This window comes from Mauremys mutica, chromosome 5 (assembly GCF_020497125.1).
Source record: "Mauremys mutica isolate MM-2020 ecotype Southern chromosome 5, ASM2049712v1, whole genome shotgun sequence".
Taxonomy (NCBI): domain Eukaryota; kingdom Metazoa; phylum Chordata; order Testudines; family Geoemydidae; genus Mauremys; species Mauremys mutica.
The window spans coordinates 67,620,973-67,632,699 of NC_059076.1; the positions used below are offsets into that span (position 1 = coordinate 67,620,973).

The 11,727-nt window shown below is 39.3% G+C and overlaps 1 protein-coding gene across 1 annotated transcript in view; it reads left to right on the forward strand.

Moving 5' to 3' along the window:
* RAPGEF2 (Rap guanine nucleotide exchange factor 2) overlaps positions 1-8,586 on the forward strand; it is a 307,928-nt gene extending 299,342 nt beyond the window's left edge. The window contains exons 27-29 of the mRNA XM_045019477.1: positions 210-769; positions 3,638-3,943; positions 4,799-8,586. Of these exons, the coding sequence (XP_044875412.1) occupies positions 210-769; positions 3,638-3,943; positions 4,799-4,824 (892 nt within the window). The 3' untranslated portion in view covers positions 4,825-8,586. The remainder of the gene's footprint in view (positions 1-209; positions 770-3,637; positions 3,944-4,798) is intronic.
* The last annotated feature ends 3,141 nt before the right edge of the window (positions 8,587-11,727 follow it).

Below are 11,727 nucleotides of genomic sequence, written 5' to 3' on the forward strand. Positions count from 1 at the left end.
GCCATAGGCTGCCAACCCCTGAATTACCTTAAACTTTGGATATAGGAAAGCTATGCTATAGATGATACTTGTATCAACGTGTTTTTCATTAGCTATCAAATTCTCTTGGATTTTAAAGCAATGAATGCTTCACAGTTCTGATTTGCTGATTATCATTTATGATATCATTGTAAAATTTCTCTTCCTTTCTTTCTATCTTTTACATCTAGTTCATATGCACCACTGTCAGAGAACAGAGGCCTGTATGCTGGAGCAACTGTGCTTTCTTCTCCCAGTACAGAAGAGCTATCACAGGATCAGGGGGATCGCGCATCACTTGATGCCGCAGACAGTGGCCGTGGCAGCTGGACTTCTTGCTCAAGCGGTTCTCATGACAACATACAGACAATACAACACCAGAGAAGCTGGGAGACTCTTCCTTTTGGACATGTTCATTTCGATAGTTCAGGCGATGGGGCAGGATTATGGGCCTCAGGCAGTCATATGGACCAGATGATGTTCCCCGATCATGGCACAAAATATGGCAGGCAGAGTCAAGGTAGGGAGGGCCTTGATCAAGCACAGTCCAGAGCAAGCTGGGCATCCTCAACAGGCTACTGGGGAGAGGACTCAGAAGGTGATACAGGTACCATAAAGCGGCGGGGTGGGAAGGATGTTTCAATTGAAGCTGAAACCAGTAGCATAACATCTGTAACAGCAGAGGAGTCAAAACCAGCTCCCATGTCCTCTCATATAACTGTATCATCAAGTAGTGCAAAGGGGCTTATTGGTAAGTTATATTTTGTTTACCGCAAAGTATCCTGTTCATTTACATATAGATGTGAATTTACTATATAAGTATTTTGCTTTAATCTGATTTGTTTTTAAAGCAAAAAGCACAGTCAATTTGTAGTTTCTCTCAAATTTTACCCTTCAATTGTGTGTTTGCTGCTGAGAAAAGCATCACTTTGTAATGTTGATACTCATTCCTGAGTTATGTGGCCTCTTGTACTTCCTTCCCAAGTGCCATAAAATCAAGAATTCAACTCAACTGTTGGTTGGTATTTTGAGATGCTAATGTATTTAGGTCACCATTTTCAAACTTGGGTGACTGAAGTAAGGCACTGAAGTCTGTATGCATGGATCTCATTAAATGTGACCTGACTCTCAGTGTTCTACTCTACATTAGCATGTGGAATGACAGGCTTGACAAATGTGCTTCCAGGCTCTGCTCTTGAACAAGGCAGCAAACATCCACCATGCCACTAGGAGGCCGGTGTCTAAAAAAATCTAGTTTATAAAGATTTCAGAAATATAAGAGAAGCCTGAAAGTTCCAGTCATTTCATTTCCATCCAATTCAGCATCAGTGGAGGCTTGCTTCTGCATTATTTTCCTTGCACAACTCTTCCCCAAAGAAGCAGCATAATTAATCTTCCCATAGTCATATCAGTTTAACTCTATATTGGTCCTATGCAACTGATGAAGCGCTGTGATCGGGAACAGGAGCACTGATATAATCCTCGGGTGGAAGAAGTAAGTGGGGTCAAAGCAAAAGAAAACAAGGAGACAAATGGAGGTAGAGTGAAGTAAGAACAACCTGCTAGTTTAGTGGCAGCACATCAGAGTTGATTTGAGGCACTAACAGGGAAGTGAGGAAAGAGGTTAAGAGAAAACAAAATGGTTTATGTTTTCAAGAGTGAGAAAAAAGAAGAGTAGGAGGGAAGGGAAGAGACAAACACATGAAATTTAAAGTAGGAATAAGCGCAGAAAATTGGTAACAGAAGCCAGAGGAGAGAGTAGCGAATAGTTTAATGTTGGTGGAGAGAAAGTTATATTTGACATTTTCAGATACCAGTCTGTTTCAGAAACCCTTAAAACCTCTTTAACATTTCTTCTACACTCCTTCCACCTAGATTGCATTTGGAAAAGAGCCACTGTTCAAACACAGTTGTTAAATACAGTTGGCCTTATGTTAGAGATTAGTGCCTATGGCAGAATCATTTTTCTTCCTATTTATAATATTGTTAGGTCCCATCAGCACAAGTTACATTAATAGATTCCTTATTTAACATGGTGAATTTCACACTATATAATTCTGAGGGAGCTTTTTCCATGAGATTCAGCACCCTCTCAACTACAAGAAAGAAAGAAACAGTCTTTATGCTTTATGTTTCAAATAAATAGGAAGGTTTAACAGATCTGTTCTGTCACACTAGATGAATGCATTGGCTACATGTTTATTAATATTTCTATGTTTAGTGTCAACACCGTAATTTAAAAGATCATAATTAAGAGTAAAAGTGACCACCTTAGTGCTCTTGTGAAATCATTCTAAATGTAGACTCAAAAACACCATTCTGTAGTAGTTCATACTCTGCTGCTGGTCTTTTCTACCAGAGGACTAAAAGTTCTTTTTCAGTATACGTGCATTTTGTTTATCCTCTGTGTTGACAATTTGACCAGTCCTGTACAAACATGTGATGCTGTCCTTTCCCAAAGGAGTTAAACTATCTACAGACATTAGGAAATTGACCGATAGTATCCTGGGACCAACACTGATACAACAACACTGCAAACAATAATTAGTCATCATTTTTTAAAAGTTTAATGGTAGAAGTGTGTTTTAGGGTGGAATTTGAAGGATAGAATTAATTCAGTAAATGACACAAAACCAGTGGAAGACCCTAAACGAGAAATGCAGATTTTTCCCATTGTTGATTTTTCTTGTCCCATGTCATGACTGATTAGAAAGGTTTTTCTTGAGATCTTAATTAATATGCACCTAACCAAACTATTACTCAAGAGATTTTAAGACTCTCCAAACTCCCTGACTAGGGTTTTCATATCTATAGGTTTTTTAACCTCTGAAATTTTTTTCAATTTCTTAATTTTCCAGTTTTTAATCTACTTGTCACAGTATTTGATTTGCATTTCTAACACCTGTGGGGCAGGTATAGCAACTTCTGCAGCCTGAAAGACATGTTAATAAGAAGCTAGCATAAAACTGAATAAGCAGAGGGAATTTTTCCAAAGTCAAGCACTTTGGTTCACAACTGAATATCTGCCATTGCACCTTCATCTGGGAAGTCTACATATTTTTTAAATGAGATGATGGGACTTGAGTTGTTTGAATTTGTGAGTGCTACCTTTTTTTCTTGACTGACAGTATTTTAAAGCTTCAGAGTATAGTATATTAGGTCCTGACCTGTAGAGACCTATGTGCTTTATTTCATGTGCTGTGAGTAGTCCCGTTGACTTCAATGGGTAATTGTATTGACTTACATAAGTTCTTGCACATTCGGGGTTTTAGTGGAAACGTCACTTAATTTGCATAATTCTACTGCATGTACAGTTTAATGGACAGTAAGATATTTTGTCCTGTACTAAAAGAGGCTTAGCCAAGTATAACTATTGCCTGCATGTTGGAAACACAGTCATGCTGTATATACTGTGTTTTACCAAAATTGTTTCTTACATGATTTCTGTTTTTAAGGTAATAATGTTGATACTTGTATAATATTTAAATCTTAACCTGTTTGTATTTGGATCAGATCTCAATTTGGTTGATATATTTCTTTCTTTATCATTGCTCAAATTATGTTTTGAACATATTTCCCAAGTTACTGTCTCTTATGGTAGTGTATTATTTTTCTGCAGCACGAAAAGAAGGTCGATATCGAGAACCACCTCCAACTCCCCCTGGTTATGTAGGAATACCTATTGCAGACTTTGCGGAAGGAGTTTCCCATCCAACTAGAAAACCTCCAGATTACAACGTAGCACTTCAGAGGTCTAGGATGGTAGCACGGACATGTGAGACCCATGGGACTTCAACTTTGCAGCAGCAATCACAAGGTCACTCAGCTAGCAGGCCTGTGAACAAACCTCAGTGGCACAAACCAAATGAGTCAGACCCACGTCTTGCTCACTATCAGTCTCAAGGGTTTTCCACAGAGGAGGATGGTAAATTTCTAATGTTTTCAAAACATTAATTAAGGGCTAGATTTAAACAGTCCATGAGCATTTTCACATGCATTGGAAATTCTGGCTCTAAATGTAATTGTTTTTCCACCTATCGGGTTTTTTAGGTTTGTTTTTTTTTACCTTTTTGTTTCTGACTTTACTGTTTTATTCCAGAGTGTCTAATTTATTTAAAAAATGTTGTTAGAAGTTTTGTGCAGTCTTTATTCAGTTGACCTCTGCAGCTGAGGATACCAAGGAAATATTTCAAGCTTCATTAATTTTTTTTTTAACAAATTTTCACGTGGCTGTGAGAGATTTATGAATTTGCCCACAGATGTTTTGACATTTCCACCAGTGAACACTGTTATAAGCCACTTCGGCCTCAGAAGTTTTAATTTAAATAAAAGCATTTGAAAATGAAGTGGTTTGTGGACAACTACAACCAGGGCCAACCACAAGATACCTCACTAAGCTATTAAAGATTTAGTAGTCTCTGGTTGAATGTTGTGCTTTCCAGGAGGAGGGAAAGCCAAGCCCACACAGATACAGTGCTTCTATGTCTTATTTTCTTTGGAAATACACTTTTCTTCCAAAGAAATACACTCTTGATGATTCTATAGTTAAAGCTGGCTTGCTTCATTTAAAATAACAAAGCATGCTCTGAATTTATGATTTTGAGATTATTTTACCTTAAGGGAAAAGGGAGGGAAAAATAATTACCTGTAGCAAATAAATATATGCTTAATTTTTACAGAGAAATGGAATATGTGTGGACACAGCAAATTTATTTCATTCAATAGCAATCTAGTTTTAAACTGATTAAAATTTATTTTCCCCCCATCCTATTGTTTGCAGAAGATGAACAAGTCTCTGCCGTCTAAGAATTGGGGCTTTTCTGGATCCAGAGTGAGCCACCTTAAAGGAGAGCACAAGAAGACGTCCCTAGTATAGGAGCCTTGGAACTATAATTAAAGGATGGTAGACCTATTTGCCTCCTTCCCTGCCTTAAAGCAGCATGGGGCTTCTTCTCCCCCGTTCCTCCCCCCTTTCCCCTTGCATGTGAAATACTGTGAAGAAATCGCCCTGGCACTTTTCAAACTGTGTTGCTTGAAATGCACAGTGCAGCAATCTCCAAGCTACCACTGTCGCTGTCTGCCACATCACACAGTATCATTCCAAATTCCAAGATCATCACATCAAGATGATTAACTCTGACTGCATTTCCCAAAGCCTGGAAGGGTTTTGAAATCTTCCTTTTAGATTTTAATCACAATCCTAGCACTTCATCTCATTGGGATAATGAGATATGCTAGTTGTCAAACGACATTGAGCCTTTAACGTACAAAGAGAAAAACACATTGAAACCCTTCAAGTATACAGTGCTTGTTTGCTTGTTTACAATGCCTTTGTTACAGTGCTGTATGTTGTTGTGTTCAGAAAGCAAATGTTACACCTGCATAATAATTACAGTATTATTTCAGACTTTTTAGTAGGGTTGCCAGCCTGGGCTCCTAAAAACAAAACTGATATGGCTGAGCAGGGCCGAATGGAAGGCAGGAAGGGTTATAGGATACAGCCTTTCATTGACCACCTAGCTCCACTCTTAAAGTGCCCCACCCTGGAGTCTTAGAAAGTTTGTAAATCATAGGATAGTATTTTGAAATGGGTCTAGCATCAGTGCAGTACTAAGTGCTTGCAACTATCTAATGGGGGAAAACAGGACAACTTGTATAGTTTGTACCATACAATTTGTATACCTGTGCCTGGTGGAATACAGGATGGCATAGTTTTTATTTGTTTGTTTTTTTAAAGTCCTATTCAAATGAGACAGATGGTAAACCCCACCTTTAAATTATATTTTTGTCTTACTACAGTTAGAAGGTTAGTTACTTTAAGAGAAAAATGAACTGGATAACATTGCAGTGAAGGAAATTTGGGATGTCACAGCTAATGTCAGCTGTTATTTCTGATCTAATAATCTCTCTATTGACTTGGCATTAGGGAATAAACAAGCCTTTAAATTATGAAAAAACACATTTAGACACGCGAGCCTTTGCAATGCAGAAATAGTCACAACTGTTAATGGCTTTATGGAACACTGCATGTGTAGAAAAGGCCAATGTGTAGCAACCACCTGCTCACAGCTGCTATTAACCCTATAATGACTGAAATGATCCTTCCCCTCTATTTTTGTGTTGTTTTTGCACAGACTCCGGAAAAGTGAAGGCTGCCAATCCGAGTAGTACTCAGATGTGAGGAACTGCTGGTCTTGGTTTTTTTTTTTTTCCATTGAACTCAGCTGATCATATTGATCAGTAGATAAACGTAAATAGCTTCAACTTTAAAGATCAAATTGCAGTGTTTTTTCACTGTATCAAACAATGTCAGTGCTTTATTTAATTATTCTCTCTCCTGTAATCATGGCTTTTGTCTATTTGCTTATATATCACATTGTCGATTATGAATTTGTAATTTTACATGTAATATGCATTATTTGCCAGTTTTATTATATAGGCTATTGACCTCATGTGCATATAGAAAGACAGAAACCTAGCTCTATCACAAGTTGCACAAATATTATATAAGCATTAAGTAATTGTAGACCATAGGACTGCTAATCTCAGTTCACTCTGTGATGTCAAGTGCAGAATGTACAATTAACTGGTGATTTCCTCATACTTTTGATACTACTTGTACCTGTATGTCTTTTAGAAAGACATTGGTGGAGTCTGTATCCCTTTTGTATTTTTAATACAATAATTGTACATATTGGTTATATTTTTGTTGAAAATGGTAGAAATGTACTATGTTTATGCTTCTACATCCGATTTGTATGAAGCTGAAAAATAAATAAATATAACATTAATGCAGTCCATATTGATTCTTACACATTTTATAGGTTCATCATATTTGAGCAAATTCAAATTTGAAAATAATTTACTTCGCTGTACATGAATATTAAAGGAATACTATCAAGTAACAGGCACAAAATTGAAGTGGAGATTTTTTAAACCCACTGTGTTGTTGCCAATAAATTAGTATGTCCATTACTAAACCAAAATGGCCAGCAGAGGCATCAGAGCGTCAAGGATTGTGCTGACATCATTGCTGTTGATACACAGACAAGCAAGGTAAATAAGGAGGGCCATGTTGGCTTGGGACTCCATAAGAATCGGGGGCAATGAATCCATATTTACAAAATTTGGGGTGGGGAGAAGTATGGAAAGATGTGTTACCTACTTAGAAACTTGAAACTATTGCATGTAATGAAAAGTACCTGAGTGTCCCTTTTAACAACAGCCAGATGCTGTAATCTATATAATGTCACAAGTGTTTGTTCTTTTGTGAGCATTGTGAACTCGAGCTACTTGTAACTGGGTACAGGAGACTGGTTTAAAACTCTTTTCTTAGCCTATCCATTGGTTATATTTGGCTTGTATTTAAAAAAAAAAAAGTCAAGTATTATTTCCAAATGAAAGTTACTGCTTTAGAGCAAAAAATGGTTGGTTTGGATTTTCGCTATAACCCTTCATAATACGACCCTAAAAAACACCCTAGACTCAAGCTCAAATAATATGTATAGTACCCGTTTTCATAAAAGAACACTGGACGTGTAAGAGTCAAATGATCATTGCAGTTACTTTTCATCTCTGGAATATGTGCCACTTCAAGGCCCGGTAAATTTTAAATAGGATTGGATTTTTGGGGGGAGGTGATATTTTTGTTGTTTTTGCAGTAACTAATCCATGTTAATCTGTGGCTCATGCCTCTGGATAATCTCAACAAGCCAGATCAGGGCTATCACAGTAATAACTTTTCTTATGACATTAACAGAAATGGAATAAACATTTCTTTTAGGTTCAATACTTTATAAATATTTCTCCTGCAAACATTAGTTCTTAGGGAATACTAATCATGACCGATTTTTTGATTGACAATGATTTTCCCCCAGTTGGTGTGGTGATGTGTGTGATCAGCGGTGGCTCCAGGCACCAGTGGGGCAGCAAGCCGCGGGGGGCGCCCTGCCAGTCCCTGTGAGGGCGGTAGTCAGGCTGCCTTTGGCAGCTTGCCTGCAGGAGGACCGCCGGTCCCTCAGATTTGGCTGCAATTCGGTGGTGGGTACACCAAAGCCACGGAACAGGCGGACGTCCCGCAGGCATGCCGCCGAATCCGTGGGACCGCCGCCGAAGGCTGCCTGACTGCCGGGCTTGGGGTGGCAAAAAGGCTAGAGCCACCCCTGTGTGTGATTCACTTGCAAGTGAGTCATTTTGCTCAATGTTTGTCATACTGCTGTATTATACGGATCCACTGCCCTCTACTTTATGCCTTCCCTTTCTTCGGTGGCTCTAGGACAACCGTTAGGAGAAAAACATCACAAAAAGGTAATAGGTATGTAAATTTGACCCGCAACTGTTGCTGAGTTCAGTAGAGATGGCTTTTGGTTATAGCAATCAAGAAATCAGTTGGCTCCAACAGAATCAGAAGCTCCGATGAACAGCGAATTCTTATACAGGCGAGCTAATAATAAGATGAATGTACTCTGTGGTATGTTTGTTTGTTTGCACAAAGCGTGGGTTGAAGTAGCAAGATAAGCCATATTTCACTAGAGAGAAAAAATATTAGATTGTAAACTCTTTGAGGCAGGGAATATCTGTTGTATGTTTGTACAGTGCCTAGCACAGTGGGGCCCCAATTTTGATTTGGGGCTCCCAGGGGCTATTGCAATACAAATAAATATTCTTCTTCTTTGACTGTTGGTCCCTGTGTGTATTTCACATGTGGATATGCAGGTGCCTGAGTCTAGAGATACTTAGCAAGCAACGTCCACCGGCCCCTCCCATGTGCTGTTGTCCTCCTCGTGCTCCAGATCAGGGGCTTAAGAGGCGGTCCAGGCTGACTCCTCGCTAGTTCCTTCTTGCCGCCACATGGTCTGAGTTGGAATCTTCTGGGTCCAGCTTCTTTCTTACCAGCCTGTAAATAGTTTTTAATATTTAACATAGTTAGTTTTATATAGTATAGCTTAGTTTTTTCCCCAGCTGGGAGTCCCAGAGCCCTGGCATTCAAGAATTGTCTCTCTTGCCCTTGATCCTTCTCTGTGAGCGATGATCCCCGACTGTCTGGGTGGGCGTGGGACACGTTGATCAGCAAGTGCAGCATTTGCCACTCATTTCCCCTGCAAAGACATGAAGCTCGTGAGCTTTAGTTGAGGAAACACCTTATGGAGAAGTGCACCTCTGAGCATGAGCTTGGAAGAGGAGCTAGAGCTGCCAAGCCCAAAGAATTATGTTCCAGGGCTTTGCGTGAGAGAAAGGGGCACTTTTGTAGATACAAGGGCTGATCTTTTGGCTGAAATGCTTCATTGCTTTGTCTATGATGGTCACTGTGGTAGCGTCTGACAGTTCATTTAGTTCCTAGAAGTCTGAATAATAGTCTACAATAATGGGGTAGTTTTGTGGTTTGCTGCAGAAAGAACCATTTCTACTTTGCTGCAAGATCTGTTGGAGATGCTGTGCATTTTCATTGTCTCTTTTTGCTGCTTGGCCTGCATTTCCCAACATGTATCACAACTGCTTACCAGGTCTCAGATATCCCTGGCCAGTATACAGCATCTCTGGCTTTTTGGAGGCATGCTTCCATTTCATAATGGCTCTGATGTATTCTTGACAGTATTTCTGTTCTCGGTGATCTAGGTATTGTGATTCAACTTGCCCGTATATATTGATGCTATCTTGAATACTCAGCTCATCTGGATAGTTCCAATATTCTTGGAAGGCAAGTGGGGCTTCTCCACTGGTGTTTCACCATCCTGGCAAAATGACGAACACCTTCTGCTTTGAAACTGGAACATAATTGACTTAGCTGCTGCTTTTTATGTCTTACTGTGTTGTTTGTATTTATACCAGGTTGAGACTCTCATATTTTTGTTCAGTTGCTGTATTTTCATGCTGCAAGGCTGCTCTGAATAAGAAGTAAGCTATGTACATCTCAGTTCTTTTCTTGTAGTGTACGTTTAAGTTGGGTTGCAGTTTCAGAAGCATGTGCTGAAGGTATTTTGGGGCTGCTAGCAGTGACTTTAAAAAAATGTTTTCTGTGGTTTATGATTTCTTCCACCTTGAATGTACTCTTTGAATTTTTCACGAGAACACTATTGCAAGACATTCCTGTTCAGTTTGGGCATATCTCTGTCTCATTGGTGACAGTGATTTTAATGGGAAAGCTGCCAGCAGTCCCTTTTGTAGGAGTGATGCTCCAAGTCCCCATCTCATTGACATCACATTATATGGTTGTATCTTCATTTACATCATATTTCAGGATGGAATAGCTGGTTACCAGCTCTTTGATATGTAAGATAGGTGCATCATGTTGAGGTAACCAGTGTCCGTGCGGTATGTTTGTTCAGTAGTCACCTTCGGGGTTCACGTTGATCGGAGCCTCGGGAGAAATTTTCTCAGTTTACAAATCCTAATAGTGTCTGAACTGATTTAACATCTTTAGGTGTAGGCATCTGTTGTATTGTTTGATTATTCTTTTACTGCAGGTTGGATCCCCAAAGGCATTCTCAACCATCTGTATCTATGTGGTGATGTCCAAAATGTAGTCAATTATATCAATGACAAGCACAATCCTGGCTTTCATTTAAGATCTCACATGCCATTCTTTGGTGAACCAGAATGTACATACCAGGATCAGGGCATTGCTTTCCTTATCCAGTAGCACTTGAAATATATGTCTTTGGCATCAAGTACTGAGAATTCTGCTTTTGCCAAGGCAAGAGGAAGACTTATTGTGTTTAACAGGGGGTCGGCTCCCTGAGTTCATCAGCCAGTTAGCTACCCAAATAATATTTTCTGGGCTATGCCAGCCTCTTGCTTTGCCTTGCGGGTTAACAATAGGTGTTCCCCAGTCTCCAAGTCCCTTTGAAGCCTTCCCGCCCTTTATCCACTGAACATTTAGAATAATACCAGGTCTGCTGTCTCCTAGGGAACAGTATACACACCAGCTTTGATGATTCAATTCCATGTATAATACCACAGCTTATCCCAGTTATAGTGAAAACAGTAAATTTATCATCAGACATTTGAGATTCAAGAGATAGTGAGTAAGGATAATGGAAACAAAATTACATATAAAATAAAATCATAACATAGTTTCTAGAGACTAGACTAAATTTAACAGGCTAACCTTCTGTCTAAAGAAGTTTTTCATCCCAAAAGTCCTTCACAGCATTTCAGCTAAGATTTGTTGTGGTTCTGTTTTCATGTACTCATACTGCCCAGTTACTTCCTAGGTGCAGGAAAAGGGGGTATCTTCCTTGCCGCCTTATATTCCCCAAAGTTGATTGTTTGTACCTTAGAGTCAGGATGATCCCCTGTAGCTCATTCTCCAGTATGCTTCCCCCCTCCTGCCCCTAGTTTCATATCCCCTCTGTTAACTTTGTATGTAAATGGGGCTTACATTGTGTTGGCTTACAATGCTTAATTGACATGTGGACTGAGATGGACAGGTGAGTAAGCATCCTTTGTCTGACAGAAAACTTGTTTGTCGACTCTCTGCCTTGATATAGACTTTAAAACACATTTTCAGTATACATCCATAACGCATTACCTAGTATCTGTACATACATTTCACAATTATATCAATGACTAGCGTGCTCCTGGCTTTCATTTAAGATCTCACATGCCATTCTTTGGTGAACCAAAATGTACATACTATGATCAGGGCATTCCTGTTAACCCCCTTGCCAGTTGGCACGGAGGGGTTCACTGATCACAGAAGGTAGTATT